Source organism: Gorilla gorilla, chromosome 1 (genome assembly GCF_029281585.2).
Source record: "Gorilla gorilla gorilla isolate KB3781 chromosome 1, NHGRI_mGorGor1-v2.1_pri, whole genome shotgun sequence".
Taxonomy (NCBI): Eukaryota; Metazoa; Chordata; class Mammalia; order Primates; family Hominidae; genus Gorilla; species Gorilla gorilla.
Window position 1 is genome coordinate 121,509,128 of NC_073224.2, and position 24,570 is coordinate 121,533,697.

Sequence of the window (24,570 nt, forward strand, 5' to 3'; positions counted from 1 at the left end):
TGATTAAGGTTAAATGACATCATGTGGGTGGGGTCCTAATCCAATAGGACTGGTGTCCTTATATGAAGAGACACCAGGAGCACATACACACAGGAGAAAGCCATGTGAAAACAAGGTTGCCATCTGCAAGCCAAGGACAGAGTCCTCACCAAAAAACAACCCTGCCAGCACCTAGATTTTGGACTTCCAGACTCCAGAACTGTGAGAAAACTAATTTCTGTTGTTTAATCCACCCAGTCCATGGTATTGTTATGGCAGCCCTAGCCAACTAATACAAAAGGGAAATTCGTATTTTAAGAGGGAATATTGTACCATGTTTATTTTCTGAAGTAAGCAATCTGGGAGAGGGGGAAATTACTGAAGCAATGTTTTTAGGCAGTGACTACAGAATGGGATTTAGTACATGGGATAGGAGTTGGCTCTTGATGATAGGAATTTAGGTAGATGTGTACATGTGGTAGGGATGCTAGGGAAATTCTCCTCTGAATCCTTTTATATTCTTGGTGAAACAGGAAGCAAGGTCATAAGTGCAGAGTAGAGGTGGGGTAGAAATTGGAGTTTGAGGGGAAGAAAGTATGAATTGTCTAGAAGCATGGGAGAATAAATGGACTGGGGAGATGTTTCAGGTTATTGGGCAATGCTAAGAGCCCACTGAAATTAGTGGTCATAAATTTAAAGTGAGACTAGTCATCACGCTTTTGTTTTTTTTGCAGGATCATTCAGTTGGGTTAGATGGAAGGTTGGATCTAACCTGGGTTGGAGTTTTGCCAGGCAAGAATGAGAGGGAGACTATGCAATAGAGTGACTATAGTGATGGTCTATAGAATCTAAGCTGGGAAGGATGAAGGGAAGGACCTGAGGTGGGTGAGAGAAACAACAGGAAGGTGGCAGAATCACTGCATTGTGGGTTCCAAAGAGGTAGAATTAGTAGTCAGGTTATTACAGTGGGTGAGCTGGAAAGGTGGGAGGTTGTGGTTGCAGGATGCCTGAAATTGAGACTATGCAGAGGGTGAAGTTGGAATCAAGATCTAGGGTATGTAAGGCTAAGTAGGGAAAAAATAATACTGGGGAAATGATCACAGAACTAAGAAGTCTGTGTAGACAATGAGTTATCCCAAGATTGATAAGGAGTTGTACCAGAGTCACAGCAAGCTCAATGCTGTAATCTTCAAGGAACGAAGGGGAACGATTTGGGGCTCAGTAGATGGCTGACCATGGAGGAATAGCAAGCTGTATAGCTGAAAGGCATGAGCTCCAAGGCTGGCCATTTTCAGAAAAAAAAGTAGGGCTAATGCTCTAGAACAGGGTTTCTCAACAGCGGAACCACTGACATTTTGGATTGGATACTTCTTTGTTTCAGGAAGCTGTCCTGAGCATTGTAAAATGCCTAGCAGCATCTCTGACCTTTACCCACAAGATGCTAGTAGCACCTTGCCCCGGTAGTGGCAACTAAAAATGTCTCTGAGACTTTGCCAGATGTCCTCTTAGGGGCAAAGTCACTCCTGGTTAAGAACCACTCATCTTGGCCAGTCACGGTGGCTCACACCTGTAGTCACAGAACTTTGGCAGGCCAAGGTGGGCGGATCATGAGGTCAGGAGTTCGAGACCAGCCTGGCCAACCTGGTGAAACCCCGTCTCTGCTAAAAATACAAAAATTTGCCGGGCGTAATGGCACATGCCTGTAATCTCAGCTTACTCTCGGGAGGCTGAGGCAGGAGAATCACTTGAATCTGGGAGGCGGAGGTTGCAGTGAGCTGAGATCGTGCCACTGCACTCCAGCCTACGTAACAGAGCAAGACTCTGTGTCAAAAAAAAAAAAAAAAAAAAAACCACTCATCTCAAAGCAGCAGTAATAAGCTAAAAGGACATATACTTCTGGGCTGAGTGACAGGAGTGAGGAAGAGCAAATAGCAAATAATTTGAGAGGGTGACAGGCAGGAATGTGTTTTGGGAAGATCAGATTTGGGTTACAGAAAGAGGCTGAAGGGAATGTTTCCAGAAAAGGGTGAGAACGCAGAGAACATCTTAGTATTTATGGCTATAATGTAGCACATGTCTGTCAGCCTCAAGGAGGAAATGTATTCCACAATGATCTGACAGTCATCATCTAGTTATTTCACTTCCTTTGCCTGACCCAATTCGCCAAATGAGTCATCCACTTCTTAAGGGATCTTACATTGCAGATTTCAATAATCATATTTAATACATGCTGAGTTTATTGCCATATAAGAAATCAAGAGTTTCAGAAGAACACACAAAATATATACAGTGAAGACCTTGGCAGGGCTGAGGCACCAGTGCTGTGTACATCCTCTCCCCAAATTCTCCAGCAGCTAAGAAGGCACACTATGAGTGAAGGCACAGTAAGAGTCAAAGCTCCCAGTTAACTTTCTAGGTATATAGATAACAGTGAAGACTACTCTAAAGACTACTCTACTAAAAAACAGAGCTGTGAGAAGGATGAAGGTGTCTAGATTTTCTGTATAAGTAGAACTGTAATAAATGTATGAGGTTCTATTTCAACACCATTCCCCTTTATTAACTTTCTATTTGTATGCGCTTGACCAAAGAGTAATCTTCCAGGCTTTGGGGCAGAAGGCTGACATGGCATAGAGACGGAGGAGGGGGACACCACCAAAACAAGATCACATTATCATGATCACAAAACATGTACCAGTAAATCCACTGAAAGTATGCTAACAAAAAGTGGACAGGATGAAAGGAGGTTTCTAAATATCTAAATATCTAAATAATGTGTAGCTCAGAGAAAAATTAAAAAGGTCATAATAGGCCAGGTGTGGTGGCTCATGCCTGTAACCCCAGCACTTTGGGAGGCCGAGGCAGGTGGATCACGAGGTCAGGAGTTTGAGACCAGCCTGGCCAACATGGTGAAACCCCGTCTCTACTAAAAACACAAAAATTAGCTGGGCGTGGGGTGGGGGGCACCTGTAATCCCAGCTACTCGGGACACCAAGGCAGGAGAATCATTTGAACCGGGAGGCAGAGGTTGCAGTGAGCCGAGATCATGCCACTGCACTCCAGCCTGGGTGACAGAGTGAGACTCTGTCTTTAAAAAAAAAAAAAAAAGAGAAAAAAAGGGTTATATCAGAAAGGAACTAAACTACCTAGACCCTTCAGTTCCAATGGAATAGATACCTCCATACTGTACAAAATGAAAAGGAGTATCCTGTGGTAGAAAAAGAACGTTGCCAACCTACCTTTAAGAGAAATGTAGAGGTGGTTTTTTGTGCTCAACCATCCACAAGTACAATCAGTGAGTAACAAAAGAGCACTTGAACTCCAGTGCAAGATAAGGCACTTTGTTTTTAATTCTATCAGTGTCTTTAGAATGAACGAAGGTCTGGGTCCTCTGGAAATCTCAAGTGGTGCTGCCTGCAGCTTTAAAAGGCTGAGCACAAACCCATCAGAGAGCCACAGTCCTAAGTAGACTCCTCGGTGCGCTCTGCCCACCTGTCCATGTGCATTCAGATTTCTCATTAAATTTTCCACAGCATGACCAGTGGGGATGACCTGGGTGGCCTTTGTGTCCATGGCCACAGCCTAGGTACCCACCTACATGCGACAAAGAGGAAAGAACAAAAATCAACCATTAGAGTGGAGTCCAGCAGTTACCATTATCATGGAAATTAGACCTCCTGGCAACATGCAGATTCATGGGAGTGAAAATATCTAAGAAAATCTTGGCAAGAGGAACAAGCTATCTGACCGTTGTGCAGTCAGGAGGACCCTGAGAATTGATCACAGCAAATCAACTCATGTTAGCCGGAGTTCTAAGAATGCTGTAGTGTTACCACCTGAAGGAGGCGAACTAGTTTGCACATTAACTGTAAAATAAATTGGTTTGGATTTTAACTGTAAAATCATTGAAATAAAAAAGGATAGGTTGGTGGACATTAAAAAAATAGAGGTAGATCCTCAAGTGTTTATACAGAAGGATGCAAAAGCCCATTTTATGGCCCATTATTAGAGTAAGGACACAGTAATTTTTTTTAAAGTAATTAGATCCCTTACCTAAACTGACTCCCTATCCTTTCTGTCCCCCTGAAAGACCCAGACCTTGTCCAATTGGTTTAATCATCCACTCCCCCAGCCATGCCTCATTTGGAATTTATTTAAGGTTCTAAAAGGAATAAGATGGGTCCATAGTTTTCACACTGCTTAGGCCCCTGGAAAAGGACAGACAAACTGAGAATCCTACATAGAAGCACAGGGCTCATAGGAGCTGTACCAAAACTAACAGAACTGAGAGCTTTTAAGTCTGCTATTTCAATTCAGAACAAGGAAGCTTTAAGTGACACTTTTAGAACAGTGGTGTCTCTACAATCACAGACTGTGCTTCCTAGAAACAGAACCTAAGTCCAAATGTCTAGTGGCTGTGTGGTAGGGAAGGGCCCGTCACTTGATTCCCACTGCTGGCAGAAAGGCCCAGAGGGTAGTGCTTTCTCCTTACCTGGCATGGTGCCTCCACAGGCGCAGCGAGCGGTTTTCTGGCCCCCGCTGGAGCAGAAGGTGCAGCAGTGAAACACGCCTGAGTGTGGGCGGTGCTTTCTCCTCACGGTCACAGTGAATGGCGAGCCCTGCAGTGTTCAGACCAAAAGCAATGAAGAGCATCTTATGAGTTAACAGGATGTGCTGAGCATCACTATGTGCTAAACAGAGTCTGAGGCACAGGGCCTGTCCTTGGACGGACAAGGACAACAGGAAAGAAACAGATTAGAGGACAAGAACCCTGCTCAGCTGAGAGGGGGCAGACACAGATGCAGTGGAAGCATCACAGGGTCTGTGCAGCCCTCCTACCATGCTTTTCACCGCAGATGCTAAGTACTAGACGTAGGTACTGATTTATTCCATGTAGCTGAACCTGCTGGACACTGACAGGAGTCACACGGTCAGCTCCATTTTCAGTGACATCTGTCTTAGCTGGGAATTGTTCTGGCAAGATGGCAGCAAAAGCAGAAGCCCATGCCACAATAAGCTTAAGCTTTTCTTAATGGATTCTGCCTCACTCTATCCTTGTATGAAGTATAAGTACCTAGGTCATTCAATACATTAGTAATCTCAGACTGACTTTTCTCTGGGATTCTCAATCTCAATTCTTAAGGAACCTCAGGTATAATAAGTAGAATGTCACAACCACAAAGATAGGACATTCTGTGGTCCCTTCTCCAATTTCTCAGCCATGTACCTCTTCTCACATACCAAGCTAGCCTCTTTCCTTCCATCCTGGACATGACTTATCTGTTTACTCACCCACTTATTCTGGGATTGTAAAGACATACGGAAGGGAGAAAGGTTAAAATGTGTACAGCTAATAATTCTCAAATTAGTAACTCTCCCATCTGCCCCCTTTCCTTTAAGGATAACTTTCATTCTCTAATTTATATCCCATGTTAAACAAAAAATATTTATTTATTTTTTTAAAGATGGGATCTCACTCTGTCACCAGGCGGGAGTGCACTGGCACATCCATAGCTCACTGCAGCCTTGAGCTCCTGGGCTCAGGCAATCCTCCCAAGTAGCTGGGACTACAGGTGCACACCATCATGCCCAATTTAAATATTTAATAAGTTGCAATGTGCCTATCCTTATGTGAGAGCCACATTGTTTGCGAAAATGCAAAACAGAGAACCTAGCACCTTAGAAGTCTTTCAGATGTTAAATTTCCCATCTTAAAGAGTTTACAATCCAGTTAAAAAACAACTTGGCATTCAAAGAAATGGGTTCAAATTCCTATTTTGCTACATTTGCTGTGTATTTTAATGCAAGTTTGGTCTCTCAGTCTAATTGGACACTGATCCCTGTGCCTGAAGGGTTTTGAGGAAAATTGAAATAATGTATGTAAAAACACCTAACCTGTTCCTGACATACCATAATTAGGTAAGCAATAAATGGCTATTAAATATGAGTGTTCCTTAGTGCACAAATCATAAGCCTAATATATCATGATGCTATATGGTATTTTACTGTCCCTGTCAGTGTTGATTTCTGTGGAGGGAAACCTCTGACTACTCCAATGTCAGCAGAGAGATTCTGCTCGACCTGTTAGTATCACCCAATTTTTAAAAACTCATACTCTCTAAAGCAGAAAGTGCTCTACTTGTGTTATACTTGTTTGTAGAAACCATGGTAACGTAACTTGTTTGGTATATTTGTTTGTTTATAGGAACCATAGTAACAGAAAAACCTATATGTAAAACAGAGTAGAAAATTACATGAGCAGATGGTTAGGCAGATAGATGACTAGTCAATTGTGAGGAGGGGGCATAACCCTCTCAACTGTGTTCATGTCCAGACACAGTCTGGACAAAACTGGAAAATCCTGAGCTAGATTATATTTTTTGAATATGCATGGTTGTCTGCTGGCAGATCACCCCCTGTGATCAAGACATCTTCTCCATGTTAAGAATCCTAAGAAACCGACTGGGAGAATGATAAACTATAAGCATAAATGCCTGGAGATGACACAGGGATACAGGGTTCTTATGGTCAACAGCATCCTCCAGGAAGAATAAGAGTAGCAAAATCTGGGCTGTTTCTAAAGTGAAGAAGATGACATGGGGATTCTATTCAATCTCTCTGTATAGCTGATCCTATGTGAAATGTCTCCAGATCCTAAGACAGTAGAATCCAGGGAGCTCAGGGAAGCACATGCACCAGTCTTACCTGCACATGCTGTTCTTTGATGCAGACCCACACAGTATAGACGCCAGGTTCCTTGGGGGTATAGGAAATGTAGTATGTCCCATCCTTGTTATCCTGGACCACTGTTCTGACTGGGCTGAATGGAGATAAGAGTCAAAACACCACTCACTCCCACAAGCTGGCTTCAGTTGCTACTATTTCAGAATGTAAACTCTACACCATCCCATTCAGTATTAATGTTAAATATACCCAAACAGGATGCTTCTTCCATTTGCTTCAGAAGTTAATTTTACAACAGAAGGTAAACAGCATAAATTCCAATTTAGTCTGATATTCAGACCAATTCCTTGAATATATTATTGTGTCCTTTTCAACAGGCTTCTGTTGAACCCTCTTGCTCTGTTGTCCCTCCTCCATTCTCCAATTCCAGAGAAATATAAACATGCTCCAGGCATAATTTAGTACCAAAGGGAGACTGAATTTTGAAAAGGGTACCACTCAGTCTAACACAGAATATTTTTCAACTTATTCTAAAGCTTGAGATGAAAACAATCTGAGGGGCAGACCATAGCTTTGAGAGAGAACTGAATACAAAACCCACACAAGAAAACACATTTGGTCACATAACGTTTCATAGTATTATGGGGAGGTAAGACGTAACTAGTGAGTTACACTCCAATATCTTTTTTTTTTTTTGGACCTGGGGTCTTGCTCTGTTGCCCAGGCTGGAGTGCACTGGCACAATCACAGCTCACTGCAACCTCGACCTCCTGGGCTCAAGGGATCCTCCCATCTCAGCGTCCTGAAAAGCTGGGATTATAGGCATATGCCTCCACTCCCAGCTAATTTTTTTTTTTTAATTTTGTAGAGACAGGGTGTCCCTATGTTGCCCAGGCTGGTCTTGAACTCTTGGGCTTAAGCGATCCTCCTGCCTCCACTTCCCAAAGTGCTGGGATTACAGGCATGAGCCACTGTGCCCAGCTCCAATATCTTAAAGGACCTCATGTTTCCAGTTTTCTCACTGCCTGTTATCCATGACACCTAATTGTGTCATACAAACCTGTCTTTCTTATCTTTAGGGACAATGGCAACTTGAACGTTGTCTCCTCCCCTGCCCATGATTTCTCCTGCGGCATCCTTACAAAGCAGGGTGAAAGAGGCTGTCTGTTTCTCCCGGGCTCTGTGGAGGTCTGAAAAAGATAAACACTCGGTCCTCACGTCAAATGTAAACTGCAGTGACTACATCTCCATCTTGCTTTTTCTCTTCAGAACAAAGGGTTGTACTTTCCTGTTTACTGTAACCACCCTGGCTCCCTTTCTTTTCTCTTCCCCTTCTGCCTCCCAGAGTACGCCTCTTGGGAGTCCTTCCTGGTTAGCCTGGTTCTCCCAGCTAGCAGCTGCTTTGGATCACACAGGATCCTGGACCTTACCTTCAGTCCTAGGATGCTTTAAAAATACTCAGGACTGACCGAGGTATTTAAAGAAAACCTCTAGACCCTGTGAGAGAGGATAGTAACCCCAAAACCACCCTCCCTAAGCTCCAGATCCTGCTGGGCTAGGCAGGGAGTACAGCTGACCAGCCTCACGACCCTCCATGTTTTGAGATCCTCTGCAACTTGGTAGCTCATGCCAAGGTACTGGGGGGATATCCAGTAGCTACAGCCCCTACTCCAGCATTCAGATGAAACAGGGTTTCTTAACCTGGGGTTCATGAACTACTATGAGTTCTATGGAAAGGCTTATGAAGAGTCTAAAAATCTGGAATTGTATGCACAAGTTACTGGGTGTTTCCGTAGGAGAGAACATTCTCAAAGAGATCTATGGCTTCCAAACAGTTAAGAATGCCTGTGTCATTAAGATGCAATCTTCCTATCAGGACTGACCTACTGACCTGTGAAACATATGTTTTAATAACATGCTTCCATTAGAAAGGGAACACTCGTTAAAAGAAACCATTTTTTCCCCCAATTAAATGAAACACCTACCATATCCTTTTAAATGCCAGTAAGGTTGATGTGAACCAAAAAGGGCCTAAAGGAAAGGAAACCGTAATCTCGTCTTCCTCATTCCTCTGAAACTTCCTTCAGAACTTGATCTAGGAATCCAGGGCCTGCCATGCTCCTCTCTGAGCAGGCAGAATTTCACCTGACCCTAGTCACTGCTGTTAACCTCCAACAGGCACTGTCTCTGTTCTGCCATCTGATAGAAACAAAACATGATCTGTGTGTTTCTCAGCCATTATTACTTCTCTGAACTGGAAAAGGGTCAAGTCTCACTCCTGTATTAACTGTACCCTAGCCAGAACAAACCACAAAGGGCAAAGGTGGGGGTCACTGTCTTTCAGATCAGTTTATCTCCCCACCTTTGGTAACCTGGTCAGTAGGGCATGCTTCCTAGCAGAACAAGCCACCAATCTTCACACACCATCTCCCTGTCCACTGCCCTCTCAATGTCAATGGGAAATGCCTTCCTACCTTCTCCTTGTAGGACACATTTGGCTGGATCAAGCTCTTTGGTATTAATGGTACCATAAATTTCATAGCCATGGCACTGGCCTGCTTTCTCCTGAGGACAGAAGCGTATCTCATCATTTACTCCAGGACGGGCGCTATATTGAACTTTGTTCAGCTTCCTGAGCCGTTCTACCACCACCCCCTTGGTGATGAGGATCTCCAAGTCTGAGCCGCTGGTCAGCAAGTGCTCGGTGAACTCCACTCCAGTCCGCATGTCTGCCAGTAACTGTTCCAGCTGGGCCTTCTGCAGCTGCAGGGAATTTTCCTTCTGGGCCCGTATGTCTTCTAGCTGCTTCAGCAGCTTGTCCCGATGCTCCTCAATGGCCTTAATGTAGCCCTCCGAGAATGTCCGGACATCAGCTGCCACTGCCTCCACTCGCTTCTGGAGGGCACTGTTCATTATGTGGATCTGAGCCAGGGCTTCCTCCAGGGCCTCCACGTGGGGCTGAGTACCTTTGAGGAGCTCCCGCACAGAGTCCCCATGCTTGTGGATGACATTGCTGGTGAAGTCGCAGGGGTGTTCCCGATGCTCCCCCACCACACAATCCCGGCACACGGGCCGGTCACAGAACTCACAGAACAGCCTCAGTTCCTCTGCAGGGTGAACAGGACACAGGATGGGCTTCCCAATCCGGCTGTAGCCTTTCAAGTCTTTTAGGTCCACCATGGTGTGGTAAGTCGTTTTCTTCTGCCGCCTAGGGGCAAACAGAAGCAATAACAGGAAATAAGGGGATAATTCTGTTGGGAATAGTTGGGCAGAAAGATTTTAGAGCACAGGATCTGAAGTTAAACAAACCTGATTTCAATTCCTTGCTCTAATCTCTACTTGCATGATCCTCTCTGATTCCAGTTTCTCGTCTGTACAGTGGGGACAATACCTACCTGAAAGAGCTGTTGTATAGAATAATGTGTGAACAGACTAAGGCTCTGGCTGGCTACATGCCTATGCAGAAGGTTGCAAGACTATGACTGCATGCTAGAACTTTCCCAAAGAGTTTAGACAAGAGTCACAGTCGGCTTCCTAAGGTAAGCTAGCAGTGAGGGCATGGCAGAAAACTAGCACCAAGAAACAGAAACCATGCCAGATAACACAGCAATAAAGTCCAAGCAATTAAAAAGCAGACACCAAGTCTCATCTAGCTTGCATCTAAGATTTTGGTGAAGCATTTCTGTTGACCTGTATCACCCAAATCAGCAAGCTAGAATTTTTTTCAAGAGACATCGTCAACATCATTAGAAAGCGTGAAACCGGACGGGCGCGGTAGCTCACGCCTGTAACCCCAGCATTTTGGGAGGCTGAGGTGGGCGGATCAACTGAGGTCAGGAGTTTGAGACCAGCCTGGCCAACATGGTGAAACCCCGTCTCTACTAAAAATACAAAAAATTAGCCAGGCATGGTGGCATGTGCCTGTAATCCCAGCTACTGGGGAGGCTGAGGCAGGAGAATCGCTTGAACCTAGGAGGTGGAGGTTGCAGTGAGCGGAAATTGCGTTATTGCACTCCAGCCTGGGCGACTAGAGCCAGACTCCATCTCAGAAAAAAAAAAAAAAAAAGAGAAAAGAAAGTGTGAAACCAATGGTTAATAGAATCAAAGCTCTCTTTCTAATTCCTTTCCTATAGTAGCCCTCTAGAGATGCAGGGAAATCCTTAGGAAAACATGGTGACTGTTCAGAGTTCCTCCATTAGCATTATATCAATTTGAAGCTTATATGCCTATTCTGGCACCAGAAGGGTGGCTGCAGAGAAAATAGGGTTAGCTGGTTTGGCTGGCAGCAAGACAGTCGCAGGGACTATCACATAATTACAAGTTAAAAATAGAGTGAAGTCTACAAACTTGTTCTGTTAGTGTAGCCAGAAAACAAATGGAAGTAGAACCCGAAATCTATTTTAGGCTAATCCTAAAACTGTGGTCATTTTATATTCTGGTGTCCTAGGATGGGGTAAGGTAGAGTAGGAAGGGACAAAAGTGATCCATCTGACAAACTATTCACCAAATGCCATAAAAGACATAGTCTGCACCCCCATTAACACCTACCAGCCCACCTCACCAAGCTCCAGAGTAACTCTAAGGTACAAAGCAACAGCTGAGGTCCGGCCAATCATCATCACCTATTCTAGGAGCATAGCATGGGTTACTGGAATGTAGTCAAAATGATCTGGATTTAATACTCAGTTCTGTTACACACTTACCAACTGTAGGACCTTGGCAAATCACATAATATTGCTGAGCTTGTTTTCCCAATTAATAAATGGGGGCGAAAACAGGGCCTGCTTTTCTGTAAGAGTTGCAAGATCGAAGGAGATCAAGAACAGGATCTATGCTGTTATATTCATTCTCCTGTTTCTCCAGCACCCAGTACAATTATTCACTACACGAATGACTGAAGGAAACTGTAGCTGCACTTTGTAAATTGAAAGGGTTTATTGCTATTGCTATATTAGGCACCATATTAGGCTAACCGGGTTAACTGTTGTACTAGAGTATTTGCTATTGCATCGTTATATTGCTCTTTGACCTTCCAAGGTATTTGAGAAGGCTTTCCTTTTCATCTGCTCACCGAGGGATTTGTCTTGACACCTCTTTGTAATCTGCTCTCAAGCTACACCTGATGGAGTGTCCCATCTTTACCTATGAGCCTGGCAGCAGAAGTGGCAGAGGTTGGCTTTGCAGGTCTGACACCTCTTCTCTACTTCCCTGTCGTTGCACAGGTCACACACCAGGCCCTGGCCTTCCCCACGTAGGCTCTCCAGCATCACATCATTCACGGCCAGGTGGTCTATGGTTAAAGCCTTCACTCCACCCATGGGCAGGTCCACCTGAGCATCACATACCGGACAAAGGATGCCGATCTGCGACTGCAGACTTCGTGGCTTGAGTTCCTGGAATATTGACCCCTCAGAGCTTGTGTCAGAGTCTCCCCCTCGGATGTCCACTACTGAGAAGGGCTCCAGCTGCTCCAGACACGTGGTGCAAACTGTATGCAAACAAGGCAAGAGCCTGGGGGCTTTGAAAAGCCCCAAGCACAAGGGGCAGTGAGTCTTGCCTGAGTTCCCAAGTGCAGTCCCACTAGGGAGTTTGCTTACAATGCCCAGCAGCGGTTTTCTGTTTTCTGACATACTCCTCACGTTTGTGACCAATATTAGAAAGGGCCCTGGGCAGTTCTACGATGTAGTAGCAGGTGATTAAGTGCACCCAAAGAGAAAGTTTCCAGAACTTGAACAGAGACCATGGGGACTCCCTCGCTGACAAATAAAAGGGCAGACGGGAAGACGAGGCTTCCTCGAAGGAATCACCCACAGATCTCCTCAGGACGGCCCCCTCCTTTCCACTGCATCCCATACCAGACACGCCCACGCCCTCCTCTGCCCCGCAAGTCCTCCCCGGATGCGCTTCCAGGTCTAGCTCTCCAGCTAGTCCTGCTGCCAACAAAGTCACCCCTGCACCTCTCGCTCCCTCCACTGCCACCCCCCTCCCGCCGCCCGCCGCCCGCCCCACTGCGCGCCACACGCGACAAGCGCCGACCCTGCCCGCGCACGATGAGGTAGGGGCCCTGTTGCTCCTTCCCTCTGCGAAAGGCGCGCGCCGGGTGAAGGAATTGCAAGCCGCCGGCGGGCTTCTGGGTGTCCACCGCCTCCCCCTCGCCTCGGCCCGGGACGCCCGCGGGCTCTGGCCCCTCCTCACACCAATCCCAGCCCGGTCTACTCCGGCGAGTCCAATCACCGTCCGAGAGGGGCGGCCCTCGCCTCTCCGGGCCCCGCCGCCCTCCAGAGTGACGCCACTAAGCATCCAATAAGTTTTGGTAATTCCACATCTTCGCCAGTCCACTCACGCGGGGGGCGGGACCTGACAAGGCCGTGGGCGGGGCGGCCGAAGGGCTTAGAGTGCGGCGGGAGGAAAAGGCCAAGGCTCGGAGCGAGCGGCATAGTGTAGTCAGCGTCACCGTTTCACAGGGACTGTCCCTCTTTCTGTGGTGACCAGAGAGGCCTCAGGACCTCTTAAAAAGCCACGCTGATTTGGCGCCGGGACGGCCTTCTTTCTGCCCTCGGACTCGTCCCACGAACGCAGACTGGGTTCTCCCATTGGTGGATGGCACTGTCAGTTGGCTCTGCGCTGGGCGTGGGAGACGTTTTTCGGGCTCCCGAGGCCTCGGCCGCTCGGGGGCGCCAGACGTTTCTCCTCCACGCGGGTTTGAGGCTGCGAGGCTCCCCTCTGTCCTCAGGCGCTTACTGTAGCTCACAGGTCCCTCAGGCCTAGCGTGCTGGGTACAAGTACTCCCGCGGCTCCCCGACTTTGGATATTTTTCGGGGGTGAGGGCATCTCAGGCTCGCGTTACGGGGACCGGTTCGGGAGACCGTGGAGCCGAGGTGTCGAATGGAGGGCTTACTTCGGCCGGGCCAGGGAGCGCCACCCTCCTTGTCGGGCTCGGGAAGGCTTTGTTTTCCGGTCCGGGGAGAGTGCAGATGACCTAAGGAGTTGAATGTCACCCGGGATTCCACAGTCCTGTGTAACAGAAACGAGCTGAGCGAGTTGGACCCGCTGTTTTTATCAGTCAATGACGGAGGGCTCCTGCCTGGTCACAATGGGACAATGGACGGTGGCAATGAGGGACAAGCCCTTTGTGGGCTCAAAACTAATTGGGAAGATGAACACGTCCGAACCCTTTAACTTTATAATTACACGGCCGCCTTCTCTGGTCTTACCAGGCGTCTCCTGATTCTCCAAAATTCCAAAAATGGAAACAGCTGCTCCCTTCACCTCCACCTGCTCTTATCTCCAGTTGCGTCAGCCTGTCTACTGGGCCCTCACTGCTTTCTTTGTTCATGACCTTCCCTACTTAATTTGGACCCAGTGGGCGACTGTTTCACTTGATTCCTTCATTATCTGTTTCATGCTATAGGCATAGTGTCTGGAGCCTAAGCTTTTAAAAGTATGGAATCTGAAAAAAAGTTAACCCCAAAATATGAAAAAAAACCACTATAAAATATAAAAATGAAATGTTTGGTCATTTCCAAAATATAACACGCCAATGAGTCAAATGCCACCTTTATATAAAATGTGCAAGTAATTTCCAAATGTTAAGCATATCTCCAAAGATTTTTAAATAGTCCTTACCTAGATTTTTTTCAGCCTCTTGTCCTTCTTGCATCTACCCTCAAAATCTGCATTCGCCTCTCCAGTAGGCTGGAGGAAGTCACAAAAACTGTGTGGACTTGGGTTTGCTATATATTCTTGCTTTGAACTTCACCTTTACCCTCCCTGCTGCTTGGCTGTGCTTTACTTCATCTCTTGTTCATGCTGTATCACATTTCTTGTGGTAGTAGTTTCAAGCTTCTCTTGTTTCAGAAGTACTTTATAATTTACACGTGCAATATCTCATTTAGCAGTATCTCGTTTAACCTTTAACAATATTGTAAGGAAATGGCCTTAAAGAGGTCTTGCCAGGTCTTGGATGGCCAGCCCAAGTTAACATATCTGGAACTTGAACACAACCTTATGATGCCATATCTAAGATTATATCCGGGCTACCTCTACCTTTCCCTTTTTTTTTTTTTTTTTTTTGAGATTGAGTTTTGCTCTTGTTGCCTAGGCTGGAATGCAATGGCAGGATCTTGGCACACTGCAACCTCCACCTCCAGGGTTCAAGCGATTCTCCTGCCTCAGGCTCCCAGGTAGCTGGAATTACAGGCATGCACCACCACACCTGGCTAATTTTTTGTATTTTTAGTAGAGACTGGATTTCACCATGTTGGGCAGGCTCCTCTTGAACTCCTGACCTCAGCTGATCCACCCGCGTCTGCCTCCCAAAGCGCTGGGATTACAGGCGTGAGCCACCGCGCCTGGCCACCTCTACCTTTCCTTTCTCAGTTTCTTAAGCATCAAATCCCTCACACATGCTGCAGCTAATTCCCTTCCATTGATGAGAAAAACAAGGTTGTCTGAAGAACTGCCTCGCCTTTCTACTTAAAAAATCCATGATTCCTCACACCTCCTCTCGTACCTCTCCTGACTGCCATTCTTTAGTGCCAAGATTAGTTCCTCAAGATTTTTGTTTTTTATCCCAACCTCTCCCGCTTCCTGAAAACCTTATTCCTATGTTTCAGTCAGTCAGTTTTTCTGCCAAGAGTTCTGATGAAGTCCTGAAAGGGGAAGCAAATCGTCTTTTGATCTAGCTCCCCTTCAACGTATTAATAGTGGTGGTTCTCGCCCCTATATTTCTCAGAAGGGTGGTCTCACTGTCTGCTTTCATCATCTTTTTATAACCATCACCACCCATTTATTCCTCCCCTCTTTCCTATTGAGACTTTCTTGTAGATCATGAGTGACCATATTGCTGGCCTTTTCTCAATAGGCAATCTCTTTAGTATTTACAATTTTTTGTACTTCCTCATCCTTAAAACTTGCCTCCTCCTTGACTTCTGAAATACTCTACTCTCCTAACCTTCTATCTCTTGGGCTGCTTCTCACACCCTCCATCCTCACTAGTTCCCCTTCCTCCACTTTATCTCCTACCTTTGTGTCTACATTTCCTCATGTGGATGATTCCCAGACCAATGCTTCCAGTACTGATGTCTCCCCTGAGCTTTTGACATAGATTTCTAAATCTGCACTCAAATATGTTCCTATCACCAAGTCCCACATAGCTTAAACTTCACTGAACTTCTTTGCTCACTGAACTGCACTCTCTGAATTTTCCTATTTGATTCTCTCCAGAGTATCATCATTCTCCTTTCCCTCCTGCATGAAACCTTATAGTGCTGCTGGCCTCCTTTCTCTTGTTCCATATGCAGGCAGACACCGATTTCTTTCCATCCCCACTGCCAACACCTCACTGCATACACTTTTTAAGATGCTATAGCTCTTTATCACCCTCACCTTAAGTATCACAATAGTGTCTGAATTATCCCTGCCCTTTATTTTTTTTGATCTACACAGTTCTTCCAAATTAATTGTAAAAACATATAAAAACATGATACAAGTCAGTCTTCATTCTAAAACTTTCAGTAGCTCCCCATTTTTGTAGGATAATATCTGCATTCTTCAATAGATTCATAAAACTGCTTGTTTAGTTATTCCCTAAACATTGCCAAGCACGTTTCTTGGTGTTTGCCAAGTTGTCGGCAACATTCTCCTTCCTTTATTATTTAAACCTACCCTTCCTTCTATGAAAGGCCTACTTCACACTACCCCCTTGAAGCTTTCTCTTATTTCAAGGCTCCAGATTCAAGCCTAATGCTGTTTTGCCTATATTATTCACTTTGCAGTTTGTGCTACCTTGTGGTATTGTTTTTATTTATTATGTGTGTATATATATGCATGTGTATATATTTACATATGTGTATATATTTACATACTATATGTATCACATACATACATGTATACTCTCTCTGTTAAGATGGAAAATCTTGGCAACCTAGACAGTAGTCATTTAATAAAGACCTGTTATTGATGAAGGAGAGAATGGTGATCTCAAGTAATGGGAGGACAAACAGGACCACCTTCAACCAAGAGTTTTATGGATAGTGCAGACCATAAGTGATATGGGGTGACATCACAGGACGAGAGAGGATTTGTTAAGGATGCTCCCTTCTCAGAATTAGTTCGGTATCTTCTTCCATGCTCACACATTGCTTCATCTGTCTGGGGAAGCAATAGTCATGGGATGAGAGGAACAGGACTGATGAAAGTGACCAGGGTTCATGAAAGTGTCTATAAGACTTTCAGCCCACCCCTGTTTGCCCAAGACAGGGAAGATACTGAAGGCAAGAAAGCCAGGAAGGGAGAATGACCCATCAGGAAATCAGGCAAGCCTGGTTTGGGCACTATGCTTGATCATTACCATCAGACATTGAGTGGATATATGGAAAGGGACCAGAGAGTTCTGTCAGACTTATCTTTCACCATTCCATCTGTCTCTGTCGCCATCCTTCCTTCTTTCCTTCAAAGGAAGGAGACTCCTTTCTCCTGCGACCTGTGCTCTGAAGTTTAGCCCTGCCTGCCTCCTCTCTCTCTTCTGTCTTTATCTTCTTTCTGGTGGATCTTTCTTTCCGCTCATGTCCATGCTTCAGTCTCTCCTTCTACCCTATGCCCCTCTCTAGCTCCCAATCTCTCTCTACTTCTTTATAGCCAAGCTGCTTGACAAGAATAGTCTACATTTGCATCTCTTCTTCTCCTTGCATTTTACTCCTAAACACAGTGCAATCTGGCATTTGCTCTCACCATTCCTCTGAACTTGCCTTTGCCAAAGTTACCAATAACTTCATATTTGCTAAATCCATTGGATACTTTTCAGTTTTTAACTAACTGAATTCACTATAGCTTTTAACACTGACAGTTTTTTGTTTCAGTTTGTTTTCTTGTTTGAGACAGGGTCTCACTCTATTGCCCAGGCTGCAGTGCAGTGGTGTGACCACAGCTCACTGCAGCCTCAATCTCCTGGACTCAAGCGATCCTCCCACCTTAGCTTCCCAAGTAGCTGGGATTATATGTGTGTGCCACTATGCCCAGCTAATATTTTTATTTTTGTAGCAATGAGGTCTCACCATGTTGCCCAGGCTAGTCTTGAACTCCTGGGCTCAAGTGATCCTCCAGCCTTCCTTAGCCTTCCAAAGTGCTCGGATTATAGGCATTAGCCACTGCGCCTGGTCTGACACTGACAACTTTCTTCTTGAAACTTTCTTCTTCCTCAGTTACCATGTGCTATTCTTGATTTTTCTTCTACCTCCTGCCGCTCTGACCACTTCTCTTTTTCTCTACAGGACACTGCTTCACTATGTTGGTCAGGGTGGTCTTGAACTCCCAACCTCTGGTGATCCACCTGCCTTGGCCTCCCAAAGTGCTGGGATTACAGGCATGAGCTACTACGCTGGTGGCTTCTTCTTCCTCTTCCTCGTCTTCCTCCTCTTCTTCTTCTTCCCCTTCTTCTTCTTCTTCTTCTTCCTCTTCCTCGTCTTCCTCCTCCTCTTCTTCTTCTTCTTCTTCTTCTTCTTCTTCTTCTTCTTCTTCTTCTTCTTCTTCTTTTCTTCTCCTTCTCCTTCTTCCTCTTCTTCTTCTTCTTCTTCTCCTTCTCCTTCTCCTTCTTCTTCTTCTTTTTTAACCTTTTCATCCTCCCTTGATTGATGTGGGATTTGGAGGTGATTTATAAAGCATGAGCCCACTTGTTACATGGGGGCTCTTTTTACTGTATTATTACCTCCATCATCTCTGAATTCACTCCCTGTTTTCAATTCATTCTCTATAATCCTGTTAGTGATCTTTCTGCAATTCCAGTTTGATCATGCTCTTTGGTAGCTCTTCCATGCCTATGTTTACTCATTTAATATCCTTTGAGTATCTGGAATATGATTTTCCCAAATGTCTTCACAACTTACTCCCTACTAAAATAATAAGTTCCTTGACAGCAAGGACTTTTGACTATGTGCCAGGCACCAGAGATGTATTGTTAAAACAAGCAAAAATTCCTGCTCTCATGGAACTTACCTTCTAGTAAGGGAAAGCAGCCAATAAACAATAAATATGCTGGGCACGGTGGCTCATGCCTGTAATCCCAGCACTTTGGGAGACTGAGGTGGGCGAATCACTTGAGATCACTGGCCAACATGGCGAAACCCCGTCTCTACTAAAAATACAAAAATTAGCTGGGCATGGTGGTGCATGTTTGTAATCCCAGCTACTCGGGATGCTGAGGCAGGAGAATCACTTGAGCCCGGGAGACGGAGGCTGCAGTGAGCGGAGATCATACCACTGTACTCCAGCTTGGGTGACAAAGCGAGACTCTGTCTCAAAAAAAAAAAAAGAATAAATATAATAACTGCAGAAACTATACAGTATGTTAGAATGTGAGAATGCTATGGAGAAAAATTAAGCAGAGTGAGGAGCATCCAGTACAGGATGAGGGTGTTGCAATATAACTGGAGTGGTCAGGATAAGTATTATTGAGAAGGTGATATTTGAGCAAATACTTAAAGGTGAAGGAGGGACCCATGGGGAAAAGGTAGTTCAGATGAGGGAAGAGTTAGTGCTTGCTGAGAGAGGAATGTGCCTACTCATGTTTGAGCAACAGTGAGGAGGCCAGTGTGACAAAATCAGAATGAACTAGGGGGAGAGGAGTAGGAGGTGCCTTCAGGAGAAAACTCCATATGTCTTAGAGTGATATATATAATCTCATATGTATATATGGTTTCCCATGACCGTGCCTCTGCCAGCCCAGTCAACCTCATTTCTTGCACTGCCCCATCCAAACCCAAGCATGCACACTGGGCTTCAGCCTTCTTTTATGATTATACAAGCTACTACTTATTCTGCTTCGGACACTCTGCCCACTCTTCTTTGCCTAATGAATTCCAACCCATTCTTGAAAGCTCAGTTTAGACATCAACTTCTTTAGGAATCCTCCATTCACCAAGTCTTCATTAGGCATCCCTCTGTGTGTTACCCATGGTACTGTGATGATCTCTATCAAGTCTTTAACATTCTGCATTTCAATTTTCTACTCGCTTGTCTGATTCAGCCCTCTGTTCTCACTGTTCCCCTCCTCTTCCACACTGGGAACTCTTAAGCACAAGGGACCTTGTCCTGTTTCTGCATCCTTAATACTGGGCACAGTGTCTGAAACTTAATATGGTTTAATAAATGTTTGATAGTGAATAAATGGCCAAGATTCATGTTTCATTTCTAAGAAACTGATCATTAGGACAGATGACTGGAGAAATTTATTGTTTATTTCAGACAGATCATTTTTGTCTTCTGATTTTCTTTTTTAAAAGGGCCTGATTCCTGAAACACAGAATCTTTAGTGCCATCTAGTGGAAACAGCTCAATAAAAATGCTATACTATGAATAAAACTCAGTTTCCTTTGTTCTATTTTATTTATTTTGAACCAAGACGGACAGAGAAGGGAGGACTAGGTTGCATAGACTCCAGGGCACACTGCATGGTGGGCGTTTTTATTTTTATCTAAAAGTTCACTTTACCCGAGAGGACTCTAGTTGTGAGATCTAACAAGTATAAATAGTCCCTTATCATTGACATTTTGTGAAAATGGGCAACTCTTCAACTTTGAGAAGGTAAGAAGGAAACAGCTAGAATAATGTGAGCTTTGGAAGTCTCCTTGTGTAACTGCTTTTAGGTCAAACTAGAAGTACACAAGATATCAGTTCCATTATTAACAACTATCCTTTTAGAAAAAAATTCTGTACTGTTTTATCCAAGACAGACTCCTTAGCTCTTCTCAATTGACTCCTAGTTGTCTGATCAATTGTCTGTCATGACCCCAAACAATCTGTAGTTGATGTAGTCAGGACAGGAAGCTGCACCCAATCTTAGTTGGTCTGATATAAATATAAGCGTTTCTTAGACATTTACACTTTATTCCTCTGTTTCTCTGAGCTCCCTTGTTTATGTTTATTACATAATAGAGCTCAATATTAATGTTGTTTGAAATACATGTTTTAAACATTACCTGCTACATTCTGTTAATGTATTTTATTTTTAAAATGTGGATAAATGTGTTGTGATTATATTATTTTTACATAAATTTATCTTCCATATAAAATATTCATAAGTAAAATGAGTAACAGTAAGAAAATGGCACATTTTAGAGATTGAGTTTCGTGCTGCATTTGGCAATGATGCTTGTGATTAAAATTAGTACAGTGCTCATGCTGCTGTGTTAGAGAATTGATCATAAATGCTCTTGATAATATTGCATTATAATTTAACACTTTTTTCCTTTTAGGATTCTTTCATTACTAGTACTTATTAAACATGACAACTTTAAAGATTGATTTTGAATGGAAAGTTTTGGTTTAGAAGGGGCCCTTTGTTTGGAATATGTTTGCCCCAGTTATCTTGCTCTCTGTCAGAATGCTAAGTCAATGAGGGCAATCTGTTGAGTTTTCTGTATATCCTCAGTGTCTAGTTGGATGTCTGGCTCATAGTTGGAGCTCAATAAATATTTATTAAATGAATATATGAGAAAATTGAGGTGCAGCAAGGTAAAGACACTGATTTAAGGTCACGTATGACATTACTGGCAGAATTAGGGCAAGAATCCATGTCTTATGACTCCCACTCCATTGAGTGGTTCAATATAATACTTTGTCTTGAATCAGTACTGCTTTTCGATTCAGATGCCTGTGGCACTTGCCCTGGACCCTTTGCTTTGAAAGAACCCATCCTGGCCCTTCTCCAGCCACACCTCTTCCCATGGGCCAAGGAATTCCAAGAGTACATCTCTCCCCTCACCACCCCACCCTCACCTCCTTCAGACTAGGTTCCAGCCACCTACAAGCCCGAAATTCTTTGACAAATAGCCAGAAGCCCACTCCCAGGCCCATGCAGTTGTAGACTGCAGGGTAAGTGTGCACACACTTAGGCCTCAGGAGTGGTCAAAGGACAGCTTTTGGGGATGGTGGAACTTGATCAAGCCTGTTGGAGTGTCCATGCACATATGCAAGGGCCTCTGGTAGGATGGAGAAAGATGATAACAGGCCATGGGCTGGATACCCCTGTTTGTCCTCTTGCTCATGGCCACTCAAATATTAGGGGTAGGCCTGCCTCCTATATTAAATCTAGTTTCTCCACATATTTAATATCATTTAAACCAGCACTAAGTGAACGCCAGTATTATGCCAGACACTGTGCTGGATATTTTCAAATGCATTACCTCATTTAAGTGTTATTCTTCCATAAGAATGCTCAGAAGTAACTTACCCAACTTACCTAAGGGCAAGCAACTGAGAAGTTAAATGCATAACCCGTATCCTCAGGCAGTAAGTACAGTACCAAAATACTGGTGTGTGTGTGTGTGTGTGTGTGTGTGTGTATGGTATGTGTGTGTATACATACATATATACACATACTTTTTCTTGAGTAAATAATGTATCTGATAAAAACATGCAAACAATTTACAAGAATATAAGTAAATAGTAAATCTCTCATGCCAGGCCTCGAGTCAGAGACAACCAGTTAATAATTTTTTTTTAATTAAAAATACCCACATATTTTAAAATTTATCATCAATAGTTTTTAAACTTTTTTATTTGGGAAACTTCAGATATATGATATATACAAGCATAGGGAAAAGTATAAATAACCCCTAAGTACCCCTCACTCAACATCACCAGTTACAGCATTCTGTCACTCTTGTTTAATATACTTCCCCAACTTTTATGATGTTTTCTCTGCTGGGGGTTTTCAAAGGAAATACCAGATATCATGTCATATTATTAAGTTATATTAAAATATTAGATACTTAATTTATAAAGGTTTTGATGTAAAGATGGAAAATATTTTGAATTTTCCATGAAGACCTCTTAATTTAAAAAATGCCACATAAGATTATATATGCCATATAACATTTTACCAATGTTATTTAAATTTATTTATGTATTTATTTAGAGATGGAGTCTTGCACTGTTGCCCAGGCTGGAAGGCAGTGGCGCAGTCTTGGCTCACTGCAACCTCTGCTGAGTTCAAGCAAGTCTCCTGTCTCAGCCTCCCAAGTAGCTGGAGCTACAGGCACACACCACCACACCTGGCTAAATTTTTGCATTTTTAGTAGAGACAGGGTTTTGCCATGTTGGTCAGGCTGCTCTCGAATTCCTGACCTCAGGTGATCCACCTGCCTCAACCTCCCAAAGTGCTGGGATTACAGGCCTGAGCCACCATGCCCAGCCCTAATTTTTAAATATTTAATATTTCCTCCTTTGTTCCAAAGGACTCAGGTGGGAGTTAGGCAATAAATAATAATTTTGTGACTATAAATTAAACATGTGCATTCCACCTCATGCCATGCAGTTTTCTTTGCAGAATTCTGTGAGACTGTGTCTCTTTTTATTTTATAGCCCGTCCACTTTTTATCTTTCTTTCCCTCTTTTGGAAGAGCTGTTGAAAATGGTAAGCAAATAAATGCCCTTTTTTCCTCACTTCTCTGAGTGATAAAACCTGAAAATGATGAATATATAAGGGCAGACTATGATTTAAAGTAGTGCCTTTTCTAATTCAAATGACAACTAACTTTTCTGAGCTAAAGTGTGCCCACGTCGTGATAATAATATTTAGAGGATGAGTAGGTTATAATATATCATGGCATACAGAGAGGTCTATACATTAGTTCCAGGAATGTTGCTAGGAAATATAAAAAAAAAATGTTCCTAGATGCAAGGAAATATAAATAATCCCCACCAACTAGGGCAAAGCCTAGGTATTTATTTCTATATTGATAGCAACTACTTTTTTCTTAAGTACCTATTTTCTAGATGGCATTTAAATCTGCACTGCATTTTAATAAATTTTTCACTTTTTTGCACAGTGTTCAGGACCTGAAAGCTCCTTCTCCTATTATTAATGAGGAGTATATGATATCTTCAGGAAATTCTGAAGTAATAAAAGCCCTTCTATTCTTCAGTGTTCTGTGCCCCTCTTTTAGACAGAATCCCATCAAGAAAATCTTTGGAACAGTACTGTCTGGAGCACTGGACTGGGGAGGGCTGGGTGAATCTCTGTGTTTGAGGAGCTGAGAGGCAACACTCTGGGTGGAAAAAAGGCTCAGAGACTTGTTTGGAAGCTGCGTTTGCAGAGTAAAGCACTTTTTCATATATGCATCTAGTGTGGCCTGGAGCAATGCTGATAGAGATTGTGAGGTAGGAAGAGTCGAGGTGTATAAAGTCCCTCCAAGCCACCTTTGGTACTGCCATTGCTCTAGACCTGTGTTGTCCAATATGAGGACTTCAAATGTAGTTGGTCCAAATTAAGATAATGCTGTAAGTGGAAAATGCACACTGGTTTTGGAAGATTCGTTATGGAAAAAAAAGAATGTAAAATATCTCGTTAATAATGTTTTATATGAATTGCATGTTGAAATGATAATATATATGATATATTTTTATTTTTGTAGTTTTTAAGGTATAGACTATTTTTAGAGCAGTTTTAGGCTCACAGCAAAATCAAGCAGTTTTCCGTTAGAAAATTTACAACTTATCTTACTTTACATTTATATGTTATTACTATATTAATATTCTTTCTAAAAACTAATTGTAATAGGAGTTTACTCTATTATATTCTGATTTATTCCTTCTTTATGTTAGATCTGTTTATCTCAGACATTCTAAGTGGGAGCAATATTGCCCCTAAATGGACAGAACTTGGTTCTTGGATTGTTAAAAAAATCCTACTTTTAAAAAACATTTTTTATTTTAGATGGGAGGTTACTGTGTCACTCAGGCTGGAGTGCAGTGGCACAATTATAGCTCACTGCAGCCTTGAACTCCTGGGCTCAAGCAATTCTCCTGCCTCAGCCTCCCAAGTAGCTGGGACTACAGGTGCACACCACTATCCCCAGCTCTTTCTCTTTCAGTGTACAAAGCACAGATATATATGTAGCACAAAACCAG

General features: G+C 43.6%; 1 protein-coding gene across 2 annotated transcripts; it reads right to left on the reverse strand.

The window, feature by feature from the left end:
* Positions 1-2,196: 2,196 nt before the first annotated feature.
* On the reverse strand, positions 2,197-12,963 carry TRIM45 (tripartite motif containing 45). Of its 2 annotated transcripts, XM_055355843.2 has the most exons (7): positions 12,700-12,963; positions 11,806-11,993; positions 9,138-9,871; positions 7,724-7,853; positions 6,685-6,799; positions 4,472-4,598; positions 2,197-3,573 (listed from the first exon to the last, which is right to left on the reverse strand). In XM_055355843.2, exons 1-7 carry the CDS (start codon positions 12,961-12,963, stop codon positions 3,425-3,427), a joined length of 1,707 nt encoding a protein of 568 aa, XP_055211818.1. In that variant the 3' UTR covers positions 2,197-3,424. The 2 variants fall into 2 exon arrangements, with proteins under 2 accessions (XP_055211818.1, XP_004026475.2); XM_004026426.4 differs by having other exon boundaries at positions 11,806-12,845.
* Between the last annotated feature and the right edge of the window lie 11,607 nt (positions 12,964-24,570).

What these genes read in the sequence shown, in the direction of transcription:
- TRIM45 (XM_004026426.4), bottom strand. Translation starts at nt 12,293, where the DNA reads ATGTCAGAAAACAGAAAACCGCTGCTGGGCATTGTAAGCAAACTCCCT. An exon ending in ATGTGTCCTACAAGGAGAAG is followed by an intron (nt 7,854 to 9,137) that starts GTAGGAAGGCAT and finishes TATCTTTTTCAG; the next exon opens with ACCTCCACAGAGCCCGGGAG. An exon ending in CTGTGGAGGCACCATGCCAG is followed by an intron (nt 3,574 to 4,471) that starts GTAAGGAGAAAG and finishes TGTCGCATGTAG; the next exon opens with GTGGGTACCTAGGCTGTGGC.